This window comes from Hetaerina americana, unplaced genomic scaffold (assembly GCF_022747635.1).
Source record: "Hetaerina americana unplaced genomic scaffold, ioHetAmer1.1.p SCAF_23, whole genome shotgun sequence".
In the NCBI taxonomy this organism is placed as follows: Eukaryota; Metazoa; Arthropoda; class Insecta; order Odonata; family Calopterygidae; genus Hetaerina; species Hetaerina americana.
Genome location: NW_027286797.1, coordinates 6,984,698 through 7,004,666, shown reverse-complemented (window position 1 = coordinate 7,004,666; position 19,969 = coordinate 6,984,698). Strand labels below are relative to the sequence as shown.

The 19,969-nt window shown below is 42.4% G+C and overlaps 1 protein-coding gene across 1 annotated transcript in view; it reads left to right on the top strand.

Moving 5' to 3' along the window:
* Window positions 1–1,582: 1,582 nt before the first annotated feature.
* LOC139689389 (long-chain-fatty-acid--CoA ligase 5) overlaps window positions 1,583–19,969 on the top strand; it is a 184,537-nt gene continuing 166,150 nt past the window's right edge. The window contains exon 1 of the mRNA XM_071586482.1: window positions 1,583–1,839. Within this exon, the coding sequence (XP_071442583.1) occupies window positions 1,821–1,839 (19 nt within the window). The 5' untranslated portion in view covers window positions 1,583–1,820. The remainder of the gene's footprint in view (window positions 1,840–19,969) is intronic.

The window sequence follows — 19,969 nt, the reverse complement described above, 5'->3', positions numbered from 1 at the left end:
CTTTTAGATTTAACGGCCACATTATGCGAGAGAATTCTCCAGGGTCCGATTATTCACCTGGAGGGAGTCCCTTTTCTGGAGAAGTCCGGACAAAGAGAAGGCGAGGGATTTATAGAAATCATAGTTTTTGTCTCGTGGAGCTTTGACTTGCGTATTTCATCATGTCTCTCTTGCGGTTGTGCGTCCTGACCACGTTTGTATTTGTCCAAGTGCCCTCCGAAGTAACATCAAGCCTTTAGCCGATTAGATAAGCCTGTGTACAACTGGGATCCCGCTAGCCATACATTCAGCCTCTCGTCGGGTTTTTGAGATCGAACCGCAATTGCGCAAATCCCCATGCCAGAGCCGGGACTCGAACTCTCAACCTTTGTGCATTTAGACTGGCAGATCAACGACCAGACAGACTAAGTCGGAATTTCGAAACTTTCCGCACGGCTTGCTTTGAAACGCTCACTTCCCAGCGAATATGACGCATTCAGGTATTCGACACTAGAATTGAATTGTAAAAAACGACATTTTTTTGGTGCGATGTTGTCACCACGTCGTATTGATAATCAACTTTTTACTTGAGAGCTATTGCAGAAGGTGGATTTCTCACCCGACAGATACTGTAATCTTACCAGTAAGATGGTTAATTTGAACGCCGGCTGATTACGCGTAAAAAATATTAACGTGAGTCAAGAATGAAATTTGTACTCTAACGACCTTAAATTGAACAGGTGAATCAAAAATCGGTTTCTATGCGTTCGAAATGTGTTTCAACTCTATCCGGTTGAATTCATCCGCAATACGAGTGAACAGTGCAGTGATAAGCTGTCGACCTTAGTTCATTGAATATTTTAGCGCAGCGTTTTTATAACAGCGGAATAGTTACTTTTGCGTCGTCCTCTTGCATTGCAATTGCTATTCCGTCAACCTGAAACAACAAAGGTTCGATTCCATCGGGGGAAAAGAAATGCGACCCCTTCGCTTGGACGGAGGAAAATAATCGATTCGCTCCCTCCCCCCAAACCGCTGCCGTCAAATGGGAAAGATCGGCGGAACGCCCGCGGTCGCCTTCGGCCTCGGGATCGCCACCCAGGGGGTGTCGGGCAGGGGCCATCACCGGGAGGCGGAGGGCAGGGTTCGGCAATGACTGGCCGAGGCCGGGTTCACGGCGTCGGAAACGCGGACCGCCTTTCGCACCCGGGCCGGGCGTGTGTCCTTCGCCGCGGCAGCTGACGGCGGGCGGGCGCATTGCACGAAACTACTCGGCGGAGAATAGGAAATGAGCGTAGGGAAAGAGCGGCTTTCGGGGGTAGCGACCATATCGACCCGGCTCGAGTTTGCGCCCGAACCGTTTGGTGACGTAACGAAGAGCGCCACTGCAGGTCGCCGTCGGATAAGGGACCGGAGAAGTGACGTCACATGCTAGTGGATCGAAGAGCGCGGAGGGAGAGGGGGCGCGGGGGGGGAATAGGGAGGGGGGTCGGGGCGGGGAAGCGCGAAAGGGTGCATAGGGCAAGGAGGGGGCGGAGGGGTAGTCTCCACCGGCGACGGCTTAAAGACTGAGCGGGCGAGGCAGGAAACGTGCTTGTGTGTGAAGTGCGGCGGTGGAGTGTGATTGTTTGGGGGGGCAGCGGTGCATACGAGTGTGGACCCGTGTCGGCGGACCGCTTGTCACGCTGTGGACCGCCCCGCGGTCGAAACCATCGCTCGTAGAACCACATGGTATCCTCCGGGCCTGCTCGAGTCGCATTTCCCGGCGCCCATCCGTGTCGTGTGCGCGTGTCACTTTGAATGGATATCCTGGTCTCCTCCCGACGGCTGTAACCGGAGAAATGGACGCATCCAACATCAGTGAGTATTCCGCTCGTGTCCATTTGTCCCCGATTTGCAACGAGATTCTTTTCTTCGGAACATCTCATCTCTCCGATTCGCGAAGCCTCCGTGCGGGAAACGATTCGCGTGTGTGTGCACGAGTAGCAATATTGCCGGGACGGGTTCCCGGCGTGCCGGGGGGAGTGCATTGATTTTTGCGGAAAAGATTGATATGAAGCGGGAGGTCCAAGGGAAATTTCCTGAATCCGCGTCTTTACGACGAGGGAAGAGAGCATGCTTTTGTCACGATCGTGAGGTCGAGACGGCGCGAGGGTTGCCGGTCGCGTCAAAATCGAGACGCCGGCCGCGGCAGGTTTTTTATTGGCAGGGAGATGTGGCGATGTAATGGAATGGAAGACCCCCTGAGATTCGTCCCCCGTGTGCGGAATGGAGAGTTTCCGATTGACCCGCGCGCGACGCATTCGGCCGAAGGGGGAAGAGATTGGGTTGCCCAAAGGTGCGTCCGTCGCGGTCATTTTCTCGTCTTCATGCTGCACTCGAAGCATTGTATAATTCCTGTTGGTCACGTGTTTTGAGTCAGCAAACGCGGCGCTCGCTCCGTTCTCCCTCATTCGCCTACATGTTTACTCGTACGGATGCCAACCGAACTTTGGAATGTTTTTGAGGAGATGAGAGGGCGGAGGCGAAGTGCGTGGCTGCGCCAATGGTTTCCATCTCACGGGGAGAGCCGTGCATCGCTGCGATTGGCTCGCCTCTTAGGTCCTCGGATCCGTGCCGGTTATTTTTTATTTTTGGATAAAGTAAATGAGCGGAGGAAGATTTAGGGGGCTCTCGTCGACGGTGGGCGATGCTATGCCTGTTCCACGCCGTGCCTTTTCCGCCGCTTTGTGTCGTACACCTTTCACCCCCGACTCGAATCAAGGTGTCGGGCGTCAGAGGGGGGGGGGGCAGGTGCACGGCGCTGGGCCTCCACGGCACGCGCTTGCCCTCGCGTGACGTCACAGACATCTCCTGATCCTCGGGCGGCACATGCGCACTTCCCACCCCTCTCTGAAATAATTCTATTCCCTTAAATCGCGTTTCTCTCGCCCTCCTAAGCCCCTTGTCGGCGGCCACGTCTAGCGGTGCTGTGAGAGAGGGGAGAGGCCTTTTTATTTCGCGTCGTTCTTTCCTTATGCTTATTTCCTTATGCTATGCTATACGCTTGGATCCAGCGACGATTTTTCGAGTAAAATATGTTATATCGTCTCGGAATTAATGATTTTATTGCCGAAGGGTGACTTATCGACGTGTATTAACTATTCCTTCTTTCAATGCTGCCACGACAATTTTTTCTCGAGCAAACATATGGTATCGTTTCGTGCTCACCCCACAGTTGATGGGTCTTCCTCGCACCCCCTGCCACGTACCCTCGTGACTGCTCGCTGCGCATGGCTGACTCGGGCCTAGAACGTTTCCTGGTGGGGTGAGGGGTCGCCGGTGATATAATAATGGGCTAAATATTTTATACCAATAGGCCGAAACGCCAGCATGCCTGAGTGGCTACTTCACCTTTTGGACGAAAAAAACATGGATATCCGCGTTCCAAGCCTTTGGCAAAGGTTTTTACCCAATGATCAATTCTTACTGGGAATTCAAATCTGTGGACAATAGCATAATGCTCTCCTCCGTGGAAAAGAACCGGCCAAATAGGAGACATTTATAGTTTCATTTCGACATTTAAATATCACATTGTGTTGGACTTAAATTGGACCTACGTTGGACCTAATTGTTGATGTGACAGTGTTCAAAGCAGAAACAGCTGAAGTTAATCCGTGCATCTGCAACTGCGTGGCGCTCCCGACCACGTATGGTTTTTCCGAGGCGGTGATTCCACACCAAACATACCCCACCCACGCAATAGTCGAAAAAAGGTTTAAGTACTGATAAGTTTCATAATCCAAGTGAAGGGAATAGGTCCTTCAAAATAGATTGACGTACACCACAGTCACTCCCCCCCCCACGCTACGGCGCATGCGACTCGAGGTGTTGAGTGACCATATTGACTGACACAAGAGTTGGACGGAGCGAAGGCGACGAACTTGGCCCTCCTGTGTAAACAAATTAATGGGTACGTTCCTCGGGAGGAAATGGCACTGGCAATTGATCGCGAGCACGCCCGGTTTGTGCCAGTCCGTCAACCGCGAACGCCTTCTACCCGAGAGCTGGCCACATAACTCCCCACTTTGAAAATAGCGCAGCGGGGTGCAAAGGTCACACGGCCAATTAATGCCGCAAGTTTCGATTTCCAGCGATGCGTCGGCTGCGTCTTCTCCCCTCCGCCGGGGCTGGTCCTCCGCCGAGAGGTCCCCGGCTCGCATCCTAGACGGACGCACTTTCCCCATTTCCCCCCATCCCCAACGGGATCTCGGGGGACGCATCGCGCCACCGCCCGTGATTCATCCCCCTTTTCGCTCCCTGTGTATTCGCATATATTGTGCGACGGTTTCACGGTTGTGAATAATAATCAAAACGAAGGAGCGAGATAGTGCTAGCCAAAAAACATAGAGAAACACGTGCAAAAGGACACTGACACGTAGTTCAAGTTTTCGGTGGCCAGACCACCTTCCTTGGGGAAAGAGGGAGCTGAGCAGAGGTATCAAGAGGAGGGGACGGGAGGACGAACGCTGGATGGAATGGGAAGGTGGGCTCTCTCGAGCCTTTCAAACAAGATTAGCTGGATTTATTACAACGAATTTCCTCTCGGAGTAGCACGCAATTGGTTCCTGGCCTGTAATATCTTGACAGAATGAACTCTCACCGAGAATGTGATACCGTCAAGTTGTCCGTAGTCTGAACGATATTTTTGCTTTCTAATCCAAGGACCAAGCAACTTGAGTTCTCATAGAATTGTGTGCAGGGATCCTATTTATTATATATGAAATGAAATCGCTTTCTAACCTGTGGAATAATTAATTAGAATCTGAAAAGTTTCGTTTAATTAACTGAAAAGCCTTCGTATGAAATGAGAATGATAAATTGTCATTGAGTAACCAATAAATAAATTTATGATAAGATTGTCGATAATACAGGTAGGTGAGCTTTCTTTTTAAAATATTTTATTCCGTATATTTGTAATGCTGACGTCCTAAAGGTATTAAAGATCCATATGAAGTTCCTATCTAGTTATTTATTTCAAACTAAGAAAGGCTTCAAGAATTTAACAGCAATTTTTAAATGATCACCCCTGCCTTGGACATAAAACGCAGTTTTAATAAAATTGCACGTAACAATATGGCATTTAAATAGAATGGCATACTCATGCCATTCCATTAAAAGCTCCAAAACTGCATCATTTAGCGAAAATAATTGAGTGAAGATATATTTTTCAGGCGGCAAGAAATATTGAATAAAAAATTGAACGTGTAAAAAAAAGCTTCCGGTGAGATGAAATATTTGCGGCATTTTAGTCGATACCACACTTGAGCGGTAAGGGTTCTTGAACGTGAGTGTCTTGGCAACTTTTTCTGCAGAAAACCAATCTGAGCATTCGTCCAGATAAGTGTTTCAGCTGCTCTTCCAGGCGGGACTCAATTGCTTTGCGAGCTTGGACAGAACACAGTAAGGTGGGAGACCTTGGATTCCATCCGAGGGACCTCACTTCTTTAATCATTAAATAAGTATAAAGTACTCTGGTGACTCAAAACGGTTTATCAAGACACTCCTATATTGGGCGTTTGAAAAGAAATGCGTGTGCTTCCACGCGAATGGATCGGTAAACCAAAATAGTCAGTCGTTTCTCTTCAACGAAAATTCAAATTATTTTCTCCATCTTTTTCCAAATCCTCCTCTCAAAATACTTACTGCTCTGCATGTTGCCTTAATTACATAGCTTTGGAGCCAAGCATCACCGTTTTCCTTATTGCATTTTTCTTTAATCTTTCCTGTACTTCACTTACTTACACGTGCATGAAATTAGTTCCCTCATCTTTGTATGTGTATTTTTCGCCCACACAGTCCCTGCTGGAATTATGGCAATTTATGTGCAGTTCACTCGCTGAATGCTGACGTTTTACACCTGCTGCAATTCAATCCAGCTTTTTTTTAAATTAGCATCGATATTTTTGCTAATTAATTGAAATATTGTATGAAATTAATCGAAAGACTTGGTAACTCCCATCTAGGTAAAATGTTAGTTTACCAAATACAAAAAAAGAGACGGTTATAAAAGGGAAATATCATTTGGAGTGGTGCCTCTATTTATTTGCGCTCTCTTAAGACTGGGAAGTAGGAAGTGTGAGCTTTGTTATCAATATCGTCCCTATCTGATCCTGAAATTGTCTAGGTTCGACTGTCTACTCAGTCCTCGTCTCGGCCTTCGTACCCTACGCCCCTGCCTTCGTGCGCTACGCCCCTGCCTTCATTTGCCTCTCACCGCCAATCCCTTCCTTTGTAGTTCTCCCATATCCCTTTTCGTCACAGTGCAAACTTTGGTCAGTTATCTTGAATAAAAATATATGACGCATGCTTCTTTAAATCTTGTTCTTTTTCACGAGCTCTCTAGGAATCGAAATTCCCATGCTCTCTGAATACCCCCTTTACCATCTTAATCGTTCATTTGATCGTCATTGAATTTTCATAGTTTAATATCTATCCTTGTTGTAGTCCACGTCTCGCCTCCACGGGGATACTGCATTCCATGAGCTTTTTTCGTACAATGATTCGTGATTTCTACATATATTTTGTGTTCTCTGAGAAAATTATTTATTTAGTAAAAGGCTACTTACCTTATGCAATGCTAGCATTACTCTTTTGTTTCCTCCTGTGCTTGTTATTCAGCATCCCAAGCAACAGAAGTCTCATTAATTCTATGGATGTCTAGTTTACATTTGTTTTGCCATATTCCCGGCAGCCGTATGCTAATTTAAATTTTAGGGCCCTAATTGTGATCACCTTGACCAAGTAAACCAGGCCACTTTTCTTATCTTTTGAGTCCTCCCACACTAATGCTGCGTTGGGGGGGGGGGGGGGGCGCTTTCTCGGTGCAAGCGCCGTCTTGAGGCGTTTCCTTTGATTCTGCTCGGCGTCCTCTCCATCTCCACGATGAGAACACAGTGAGAAAATGCTTTGATGAAATATACTTTCATCTCTATTTTTGCTTCTTCGCGGTCGATTACACGTTTAATTACGAGCACTTCGTCTCCATGATGCGGACTTTGTTCGTTCTCTCTGGCCGAATAATGCTCCGGCGTATCATTGAAACACTTCCCCTCGGAATACGCGCCATGCCTTCCTCACACAAATGATTAGTTTCTCCAGATCCACTAGTGCGATTCAAATCTCTCGATTCCCCTCCTTCCCCCAAGCCAAATACGTATGCAACTGTGCGCAAATGGCAAAATATGTATTCTTCCCTCCACTCCAACTTTCTCCTTGGCCAAAATGTTTCTAATCGGAGGATTCCTCCCGATTTACGTGCCATTGAAATTGTCAACGATTCTTCTCCACTTCTCCGACTTATTTGACATCAGGTTCGTGGCCCAAAAGTCTTCATCTCTCCCTACTTTCTCGGGAAATTCGATTTGTTGCTTTCTTCTGGGAGTTGACTATATAGTTTAACCAATTCGAAGGCGAGTTAATTCAGATCGATTTAAGTTTTCTCTCCGGCATCAATAAAGAGCTCCAAAATAATGCCGTTTTATCCACAGAGCTTGTTTGCGCGGAGATCCAAATCCGTCCCGAGAGGAGCTCAGCGGGAAGATTCGAGGGCAAATCATAAAAGCAGATGAGGTGCTCACTGCGACCCTCCGGCTCGCTCTCTCTCTTCGAATATCAATAATAAAACAGGTTGGAACTCGTGGAATACGTCATTCACGCTGCCCATCTCGCTTCTGCGATGCCTATCTTTTACGCCTTCAATAGGGTAACCAACGTGTGAGTTTTTCATTTCGGGATATTACTAATTAGCCGTGGACTGATTTATCCGGAAATCCTCGGAGATAAATGAACAGAATGTGCAACGTGATCGGTGCACTTTTCTTATTAGAGAGAAATATTGTCGTATTCCAAACGATTTGTTGTGCTGGCGAACTCAAAACTGCATTCTAGTTAAATTCCAACCATAACATTCAAGATGAAACTTTCTAAAAGAAGGAAATGAGTTGAGTAGCACTGTTTGTGTGTGTACATACATACATACATATGTATGTATGTATGTATGTATATATATTTATATATGTATGTATGTATACATATGTGTATGTATGTATGTATGTATATATATATATATGTATATATATATATGTATATATATATATATATATATGTATATATATATATGTATATATATATATGTATATATATATATGTATATATATATATGTATATATATATATGTATATATATATATGTATATATATATATATGTATATATATATGTATGTATATATATATGTATATATATATATATGTATATATATATATGTATATATATATATGTATATATATATATATGTATATATATATATATGTATATATATATATATGTATATATATATATATATATATATATATATATATATATATATACAAACACATACCCACACACGTTCTGCTCATTCAGGAACTTCAATGATAACTTTTATTCTGAATAGCGGAGGTATCCCAGAAGTCACGCCTTCACCTTCTGACAATTGCTTTTTTTATTCCGTTTTATTTACAGTGGGAATAGAACAGTCCATTCCCACATTGGGATCTTGAAAATTAAGTCCGTATTTCATTTGGTTGAGAGGGGCCATGTTGAAGGTTTACTGGAAATCTAAAAATACCGCATCGACCTTAGCATTCGTGAATAAAAAGACACCTTTGTGGCCTACTTTTTCCAAATCCGTGAGGCCCTCGATTTATTGCGGTCTTTCTGTCGTGAAGAACATAACACTACTAAAAATTGTATTCTCTAATACTGCCAGATCGCTAGGTTTTGGTCTGCCATAATACAGATGTTCCTCAATGCTAAGAATAAAGGCTATAGTGATTGAGTAAATTTGATATCTTTGAAAATATAATGAACTGTGCGACGATTTATTTGTTGAAATGTTTTGATATATGTTCGGCATAATAATTCCGAGATATTATTTTGTCGCCTATTTGTACACCAGGAGCATGGGTGGTTGAGTGCGGTACGCTTTTGTATTTGTTGAACACTCTCTGGAGAAACTGGCCAAAGGTAATGACTTGGACAGATCATTAAAGTTAGGTCGTTTTCTCTGAATACCATGTCGCTAATCTCATCTGCTGAGAATGTTGCCTCTGCTCGACTGATGCACGATCGACTCGACTATTATTCGAATAAAATCCGAAAACTAACGTGATGAATTGTTCAAATGGATTGTCATGTACAATTATTTAACCTACAGCGCACATGATTGAGCTAAAATACCTGCTACGGAAATAGAAACCGGCTGTCTGTATAATAAGTCAAGCTATCGAGTCAGTTTTCAACCATTTCCTTCTTACGAATACCATCGTGGCCTAAGAAAGCCTCGGCGACACTTGGCTCTTGTTCTAGCTATAGATAGCGCCAGTTAGCCGATATCCGACTATGCCTTTAAATGGTAACTTTGGTCGTGTTTTCTCTCGAGCGTGGCCCGCACCAATGCGTCAGCGTTTCTTCGGCCGCTCCGTTGCGATTACGCATTGGCGTCTTTGATGAGAAAACACGGAACGGAAATGGCGTGGACGACATAGTTGAATAGTGGCTGCGAGGTGCTGACGAGTACGCTTCTAATTCTGATTAGCATTCTTTATTCTTCCTTGGCTAATTAAAAAAATGTAATTTTTCAAACAAAATTTATTAATTTAATTATGATCAATGCAACTGACACATCTCAATTTCCGTAAGTAATTCCTTCATAGTGAAACATATTGCATGCTTAATTTACGTCATTGGCAGAATATAATGACATTCTTCGATGTTTTACAGCGGAAGTTGGCGTCAACATTTAAAGTGAAACAGATTTTTGTGTGAATGTATGGAGTTAGGCTGCTTAATGATAATTTTCAACACTTTTGTCTGTGTGCGTGTGTGTGTATGTGTATACATACATACACACACATATATATATATATATATATATATATATATATATATATATATATATATATATATATATATATTCCGATTCCGCCTTCCCCACCTCTATTGTGTTCGTCCTTTATACGTGTTCCTATCCCTTTTCCTTATATATGTTTCTGTATATATGAGTATTTATTCGCCGTTTGGCGGGATTTCGTGTTTGAATGTGTATTTGGCCAATGTGGCTCATTTCTTTCTTCTGGCTATGCGTGCCACGAAACGCACTGTTCTTTTCCTGTATGATGTTGTATGAATTCTAACCTCTGTCCTTTCCTCTTGTGTATTGTCTATTTCTCCTTTGGTGGGTGAAACAGCCCCCTGACGCCATCTCTTGCCTAAAGAATCGGGGCGCTTGGCGACATATAAGACCCACGGATCTCAGGGTAAATTACATATCCTCGATAGCTCAAGTGGTTAAGAGCATCCGCCCGGCAAGTGGAAAGATCCGGTGTTCGAGTCCCGGTTGAGGAAATATTTTTACTCTTGTGATCCGTTCGATTCCGCCTTCCCCACCTCTATTGTGTTCGTCCTTTATACGTGTTCCTATCCCTTTTCCTTATATATGTTTCTGTATATATGAGTATATATATATATATATATATATATATATATATATATATATATATATATATATATATATATATATATTATTAGGTAATCTACCGGTTAAGGTAGGTTTTTGGATGGACATAATTACTAATTAAATAATTTGTGACCCCTAGCAAAACACAACGTCCTACTTTACATCAGGTCCCTCTTCAGCTCTGAGTACCTTCTTCCTCCCTTCATCCCGTCCAACATCTCCCCTCAATCACAGTCTTCAACATCCCGCTGCCGGTCAAAACACCCTTCATCCACTTTTCCTGCCTCCATAGGATTGCTCCTAACAAACCCCTCTCTTCGCCCACCATGCCAAGTACTTCCTCGTTTGTTTTCTTCTCTGTCCATTTCACCTTCTCCATTCTTCTCCACACCCACATTTCAAAAGCCTCCGGTCTACGTCTATCCTCCTCCTTCAATGACCACGTTTCCGCGCCGTACATAGCTACGCTCCATATCAAAGTTTTCACGAGTCTTTTCTTAACATCCTTACTCAACGTCCCCGTCATCAACTCCCTCCTCCTTGTGAAAGCCTCTTTGCCTAGCGCAGTTCTTCTCCTCACGTCCCTACTACTTTGACCGTGTTGGTCCAAAACACTATCCGAGATACGTAAACTGTTCTACCTGCTCTAGTTTTTGCCCTCCTATGTGATTTTTGCTCTGCTATGTAATTTTTGGGTACCTGGAAAACTATAACCGGCACAGGGAAAGGAACTGGCCTCCCTACCCTGATGTGTGAATTTCACAAGCCGTCGGGCTTAGTACTGGGTGAACTCTACCATCACCTATCAAACAGACCTTCGCGTTGATTACTCTGTTTATGGTTTATATGTGTATACATATGTGATATATATATGTACATAGATATAGGTATACGCGCGCAAACACGTTCAATTACGAAGCCCACACTATGGCAAACATACATGGGTGGTCTGAAAAGTTTCCGGCTCAGAAAATTTTAGAAAAATTGTATATTTGTTAGGTCGGAAAGTTTTCAGACAACCCTCTTATACTCTTTCACATGGAAATAGTTATAAGAAAAAGGGAAAGCATCGGCTCGGTATGTCGAAAGATCCGTATCCGTGGTTCAAGTCCCGGTCAGGGAAATATTTTTGCACTCGTGATCTGTTCGATACCGCCTTCCCCACCTCTCCCGTGTTCATCTGTTGTATGCGTTCTTACCCCTTTCCCTGATTTCTATTTCCATGTGAATGGTGAATGTGTGTGTGCATATATATATATATATATATATATATATATATATATATATATATATATATATATGTATGTGTATATGTATATATATGTATGTGTATATGTATATATATGTATGTGTATATGTATATATATGTATGTGTATATGTATATATATGTATGTGTATATGTATATATATGTATGTGTATATGTATATATATGTATGTGTATATGTATATATATGTATGTGTATATGTATATATATGTATGTGTATATGTATATATATGTGTATATGTATATATATGTATGTGTATATGTATATATATGTATGTGTATATGTATATATATGTGTATGTATATATATATATATATATATATGTGTATATACTCTTTAATTTCTCTGCGCTTTTGGGTCTTGGTTCGGGATGAGTTGCGCATCTTCATCTATCGAGTCAATTCTTCGGGTTGACTGCCGCGGTCCCAAGTGCACTCCGCATCCAAGAATAAAGCAGTCGGACTTTGCTTCATGTCAGGAGGGTGGCTACAGGATGCCATTCCGTAATCCAACTCCTGTGTTATCAAGAGTATTTTTAAATTTGAAATTTGTTGGCTCGAGGAGAGGTGGCGATGGATAAAATTTGTAGAGGTTGTGTTTGAATTTTTGATTTCGACTGAGTGGTCGGCTAGTCGGGGGAGAGGTTTTTTGCTGATGGAGAGAGCATTACTCTGGGCCTGGGTCGTGAATAGCGGTCAATAATCAATCTCGCATTGGAGACACGGCGTTGTAACAGTAATAATTGGTCATCATTAAGTTGGGTTATCAATTCGAGTTTTGGTTTTTAGCGGCACAAAAAATTACTACCTTCCCTTCGAGCCTCATAATATCCTCATAGCTCTTCCTCCCAGGGACCTGTTCCATTGCCCACTTCTGGGAGCTCATCCTAGATCTTTCTTCCCCTCCACGTTTCCTTTAATTACTGTCTTCAGTAAGATTTCGGTGGCTTTCGAGGGATAATAACTGATTTCGTCATTTTAATGCAGATTAACATGAGTGGGTAAGGCGTAGGCGACTATGAGTGAGGTACTTATTCTAGGTGGCGTTGGACCACGCCCGCTGAAGTAAAATATGATAGATATGTACCGTTTAATTTTCAGCCGTATCTTTCTGTAGAAAAGTTTACACACCTGCCAATAAGAGAAATTCAATCAATTAAACATTACTCTGTGAGATAACTAGGGTTTTTTTTAAACAGTGTTCCTAATTATTTTATTAAAATGCAGTACATTAGCAGTTCAAGTCCGGACAATCGCTCAATAATTTAATGTGTATATTTGCGAGGTAGAGGCTAGAAAAATCCTCAGCTTTCGAAGTTGTTTCGTGAACGGAAACGGGGAGAGTTTCCCATGTCCCAAATGATTTGTGCGACACATTCTTGCATTCATTAACATACGTCCACCCAACGCCTACCGTTACAGCCTTTGGAATGATATATTGTTAAATAAGTGATTTCGAGTTTTTAATTAAGATTCTTAACTTTATAAAATCAAAAAGGACGTCACATTTACTTTGAATAAATAGCAATGGACATAGCATTAATGGACTGCCTTAATGTATTTAGAAACGAACCTAAACGTTATTTTGTGTAGATTTTTCCCTATACAAAAGTGCAGTGAAAGGGCTTTGGAATGTCTCATTGTCAAAGATCTTATAGAATATGATATTTTACTTAATCATGTAATCCATAACTCGCATAGTGTTTTATCCTTCGCTCTGATTAGTTCCTCTTTTGTTCAGGTAAGCGTTATAAAATTAAACAAAAATATCCCACCCCCCCGTTTACAGGTCATTTAGTGTGCCATTACCTTTCTTCCGATCCTCAGATTCTGAACTTTATTAGGCAATGTTTTGTACATTATGAATAATATTTTTTATTTAAAATGTGAAAATGGCACATTCGTATAAACCTACACATTCGACGTTCTAGAACGTAGTCACCCCCCTCCCCCGCATCAGTGGGGTAATTTAGACTGACGAGAGGAAATTTGCGAGAGGGGAACGTAAGTTCACTATTTTCCTTCAGTGTGTTAACTTTGAATTTGAGGTAACGAATAGCGTTGGTGCACTGCAGCGGTGGGTGATCGCTTGGACGGCTGTGCTCCCGGAACGACCTTCACTTTGCCCTTGGGAGCACAACTCACGGCAGCGAGCACCTTAATTAGCACGGCACTAAAGTATCATTACAAATCAAAAGTAAGTTAACGTGAACGTTTATAAATACGAATGTTGACTACAGTTCCAATGCACACAATAATTAAGACCACGATTTTTTTTAACATTTCAAAATTAATAACTCCGTCTTGAGAGCAATGGGAGCCTTAACGTTTGGTTTGCACATAAACGGCGATTATAAGTGATTTATGGCTTAAAGAGTTAACATTCAGTTTAACGGTACATTATAAGGTCGAATATAGTTGCGTTCAGTAGCACTTGATTCCTTCACTGTGACTGATACACTAGGTTTCCGTAATTTCCGTAATTTGCTTGGTGGGTTCAGTGTGACGTCAATGACTTTGGCGACGGCGGCATAGGCCTATCCCAATGAGGTCGTGAAGGGCCGCACTGGTCAAATTCCGGCTCTCTTCTTAGCTCGGAGCACTCTCCCGAGGGCACTCCCGCGAGCTCCGCTGGCGTCGGTCGTCGGCGATGTCTCCGGAAGAAATAGTATCGCTGGCCCGTACGAACGGAGGACCACCCAGGTAAAAATTTAAGGTGGCCAGAGCGGTGGCTGTTGTTGACTTTTCTGACATTAAATTCTTACCTAGGAAGTGTATGTACCTCAGCGTATCTCAGCACTTAAAAATAATCGTGAGAAAACACCACACCCCTGACAAATTGGCAAATCACTTAAGAAAAAATCTGGCAAAAGAAATACATGCGGGAAAATCACCTCTCATTGCTAAATTCAGTGGCCTTAAAAAGGAGTATGGTAACAGGGAAGTTGCGAAACCTCGGTATCAGTCAATAACTCTAACTGACGGTGCCTAGGGCAGTGACTCGGTAACTACTATGTGCCGAGACACATTACTTTTATTTCTCATAAACCTTTTTTCGAAAATTAACGTTTTTACAACAGCCGCAGAACTGTAATAAATACATTACGTCGTGAGGGATACGTCCTGGCATGGCGGTATTGTTGCTTGCGAGGTCGCACCCGCTCTAGCTTCCTGCGACTAGTGTCCGAGCTACAGGTTTGCATGCCATATTTTCCAGTCGTACAGAATGCAAAAAAAATTGATGCGCTCTCATTTTCAACGTGAAGTGGTAAATATCCAGGATCGAAAAATGTTGCTAAACTTAAGTCTACTCGTTACTTACCTGGAAACAGATCCGGATAGGAGTTGTACACATTTGCCCCACCCCGTCATAGAGTGATATTATTTTTTCAAGCACCCACTTATCTCCGCGAAGGGCTAAAAGTGCCTTAGTTGACGTTTTCCCGAGTATGATCGTCTCGTTGACAAAGCAGGATTGTCCCTTATTTCCTCTTGGGAATATTGATTACAACGTAAGGGGTGATCGCCTGTCGGAAGGTTGAGTATGACACTGTCCTTCTCGGGACCGTACCGTTTATACTCTCGCGGCGGTCGTTTTTGGCATGAGATCTCAAGCCTTTGCGAAACCCTTCGCGAATGGCACGTAATTTTTATTTTGTACGAGATCAGTTTAGCATGACTAAACGTCGATTCCGTCAGAGTTTATCTCCCAAATCATGCAATTTTTAGTAGAGATTCATAATTTTTTCATTACTTTCTCCAATTTGTATTGGTATTCTCTTAGGTTTCTTTTAGGAGTTATTTGGGATGAATTAATTAAATGAAAATAATGATGCTCATTTTCAATGTACTACTACGGGTAAACCTCAGTTATTCAACAAAAACGGAATTTTTGAATCGGTTAATATTTGAAATAAGTTTACTCCGGAAATGTGGAGCGAATTCAACCTGTATTGAATCATGACACTTAGCATCGAGCCCTTAGCTATTCCAACTAATTTATTCGCTCACGTCCTCGTCTTCAATGCGAATCTTGATTATTTTGAAATTGACAAATACAAAATTAAACTTTAGCTGATGATGCTTTTTTCATTTCTCTTCTACCATAAAACATTCGTCGACGACCTTCCTTTCTAGCTTTGCATATAATTTACATGTATTTCCACGTTCTTTAATTAGTTTTTTTTTCATCATCATTTATTTTCCGAGTCTTTTCTTCTCTTTTCCAAAAAGCTCCAGGAGCTCACGCCCTCGGGGTGACCCCGTTCTCGGAAGCAACGTTTGGCGAAGAGTTCCCGGGCTCACTGGCCAGTGACTAAATTTGTTCTGACCGCTCCTCGGAGTGGATTGTGCATTCATATTCCCTGTCCTCGATGTTCTCATTTTCGTCTAAACGGGCATAACCGTCGATCGTGACTTTATTTCTTATTTTGGTGAAATCGCACGTATAAAGTCCACCGCAAGATCCTCTTATCGTTTGCCATTCATCGTGGCGGATAATCTATTTAAGAAAGCGAATTGGAGACATCAGTTCTTCAACGCATGTAATGTGACCAAACATCTGGAAAAACAATTATGATGCGTGATAGAAAATTGTTCATTCGCAAATCCGACTAAAATACCAAACAACCAACATTAATAAAAATTAAAATATTCTCTAAAAAATTATATTTCCCATGCATACTCAATTCTCTTGGACGAACTTTAGTGAGATTTAGTTTGGATGCGAGGAAGTGGTAATATTTTAAGCCCCTAGTTTAGCGTTCTAGCTCAAAAGAGCAACATCCAACCGTAGTACGTATTCAAGGCATGCATTTAATTTGAAAATTATATGGTTAGATTACGTATTATATTATGTAAATATATACTTATGCATGTATATACATAGGCATGTCTATGCCTATATATATACATATATATTTACGTTATGAAATGTAGGGTCCGTTTCAAAAAAGTGAAGCAGGGGCGGCGGGTCAGAAAATGGAATGTAGAAGCATTAAATGGATTGAAAAAAAAAGGAGTATCAACAGACTGTAGAGGAAATCATGGACGATGGTAAAGAGCCAAGTACTAGCGAAGAAAAATGGGAAAGTATCGAGAAAGGGTTGTCTAAAGCCGCAAAAGACACTATTGGAACCGTTAACGTTAAAAGGACTAGGGAAACCATGGATCACGGATGAGATGATTACAAAGATGGATGAGAGGAGAAAATGGAAGAATGTAAATACATAGTTAGGCAAAATGAAGTACAAAGAACTAAACAATAAATTGAGGCGACCAACAAATAAAGCAAAAGAAGCATGGTGGAAGATGCGGTGTGAGGATATGGAAAGTTTGCAGAGGAAGGGTGAAATTGGTGCCCTGTACAGCAAAGTTAAATCTTTATCGGGAAGTAGGAAAGGGAGAGCTACGCTAAAAATTAGAGATAAGGCGGGTAAGATAATAGTTGACTCAGGCAGGATCCAAGAGAGATGGAAAGAGTATATAGAAGAACTGTATAGTAGAGAACTTAGACCAGCAAAGTTAGACATTGAAAAAGAATATGACGTAGAGGAAGACACCTTAGGTCCAAGCATACTAGACGATGAGATAGAAGGGGCATTAAGGGAGATGAAACTAAATAAGGCCGTGGGGGTGGATAACATTCCCGCGGAACTATTGAAATGCTTACGAAAATTTGGCAGGAAGAGGCTATATGGGCTCATTCGTAGCTTCTATGAGGAAGGAATCTGGCCGGAAGACTTTGTGAGATCAGTTTTGGTTCCTAATCCGAAAAAGGTAAAGGCTTCATCATGCGAGGACAATAAGTTTGATATCCCACGCAGCTTAAGTTCTTCTCAGGATCATAAACAGAAGGATAGAGAGTAGGGCAAATGATTACTTGGGGGATGATCAGTTTGGGTTTAGAAAGGGGAGAGGTACGCGTGATGCAATTGCAGTAATGAACTATTAATCGAGAGGTATATAGAATACAACCAGGAGGTATTTGCCTGTTTCGTAGATTTCGGAAAAGCGTTTGATTGAGTAGATTGGGAAAAACTAATGAGTATATTGCAGAAAATAGGAATAAATTGGAGGGAAAGGAGGCTAATCCGCAACCTGTGCATGTCTCAGACTGCTCAGGTGCGGGAGGGAAACGAGAGTCCGGATGGGCAGTGTTAGGAAGAGGTGTAAGGTAGGGTTGCCCATTATCTCAATTGCTGTTCAATGTATATGTGGAGGAAATGATTGAAGAGGCATGGGAAGAACTGGTGGTAGGAATTAAAGTGGGCGGGGAATCCGTAAAATCAGTTAGGTTTGCTGATGACCAAGCTTTAGTTTGTCAGTCAGCCAAGGGGCTGCAAGCATTGCTGAGTGAATTGGAAATTCAGTGCGACAGGTATGGGATGAGAATCAATATTAATAAAACAAAGGTTATGCGATGTTTTAGGAAGAAAAAGGCTAAGCTCAGCATTAAAATAGGAGGGCAAAAACTAGAGCAGGTGGAACAGTTGACGTATCTCGGAAGTGTTTTGGACCAACACGGTCAAAGTAGTAGGGACGTAAGGAGACGAATTGCGCTAGGCAAAGAGGCTTTCACAAGGAGAACGGATTTTAATGACAGGGACGTTGAGTAAGGATATTAAGAAAAGACTCGTAAAAACTTTGATATGGAGCGTAGCTATGTACGGCGCGAAAACGTGGTCATTGAAGCAAAGGGACCCGTCGGGCCGTGAGGCGGTTTATTGCTATGAAGAAATTTAAAATTAATAGGTATGAGGAAGACTCATAGGAGAGTCTCATCGCTCTCCCTGTTGTCTAGTTCTGCTTCATGAAATCGTGGGAACGTCATATCTCGTCTTCGCGTCGTGGTGCCTTCAAATTCGAGTCGGAGGTATTCTACGCGGAATATTTCCGAGACCACTTCGTTGTCATTAGAAGTATCCACAAAATGGTGAATCGATTTTTGCGGTACATTTATTCAATATATTTATGATGGTTGTAGTGTTAACATCTGGGTGGTATTTTTTGTTGGAGAAGACAAAAGGCCACGATAACGGTATGTTAATTCAGGGAGGAAAATTGCGAAAGTTTAGAAACATCACATTGAAGTAGAATCCGTGCAATAAAAGTCGAAATTCAACCATGGTTGATCATCCTTTGGTATTCGTCGAGTTCATTGAGATTTCCTGTGGTGCACCTTTTCACATTCATGTCTATGAAACGCCATCGCCATCCAAGTGCAGCGGAAATAACGCGTTAGCAGGTGAACTACCGCAACAAAGCATAACTGCTGGAGGCTTCCGAAAAAATTATTGATTTTGGTTTGAGCAAAAAAGGCAAACCCGAGACGACTACTGCTCCCGACCTTCATTATTTATCGAGCAATCTCATGCTTACTATCGGTGATATCTTTTTCTCACTAGTAATTGTAATCGAATCACGCGATTAGATTTTGGACTTTGATTTCCATATCCAAAACACATTTTACGACATTGAATCAGAAAAAAGTGTCCCACCATCCATGGAAGCCAGTAGTTGTTACCTCACCCTATTCTTATCGTACTCCTTCTCTCCATATCGAATGGTTATCTAAATGAAACATCGTGATATCGAGCTTTTGCCCCGAGTGCTAAGTAGCTCAAGGACTGATTCAACTCTGGTTTGCGAAATGCTGTGGCGTGATTTTTTCCAGATGCCGGGGAATGAAGGACGAGTCCTAAATATGCAGTGCTGAGAGAAATACATTTCCAGAAGAATGTGGTAACTACTCGTATAAAAATTCGATTGGCTTATCAATGTTTCGACATAGGCTGGGCGATTAGTAGGAGTCCCCGCCGCACAATCCAACGCCACCATTTCATATCTGTTGTTGGGCGTACAAGTGGCGCCGTGAGGTAATTCGTAGCACCCACTCACTGAGAAGATTAGGGATTCAATGTCACAATTGAGGCCGTTGTACTCCGTTAGATCATTGGGAACGATGTCAGTACACGAATAGCACTACAAATTAAGTTTACTCCTCCTTATTATAAAGTGGAATTCATGACTATTCAAAACATGCGTTTTTCACCAGAGCACTGAAACGCTTATGTTTTCCCAACGTAAGATCCTTCTCAATGGAGCCCGGGCACACCTCCTTAGAGATAGGACAGTTAACAATGGGCGGGTAATTTTAAAAAGTTGCTTCTCGTCTCAAAGGGGA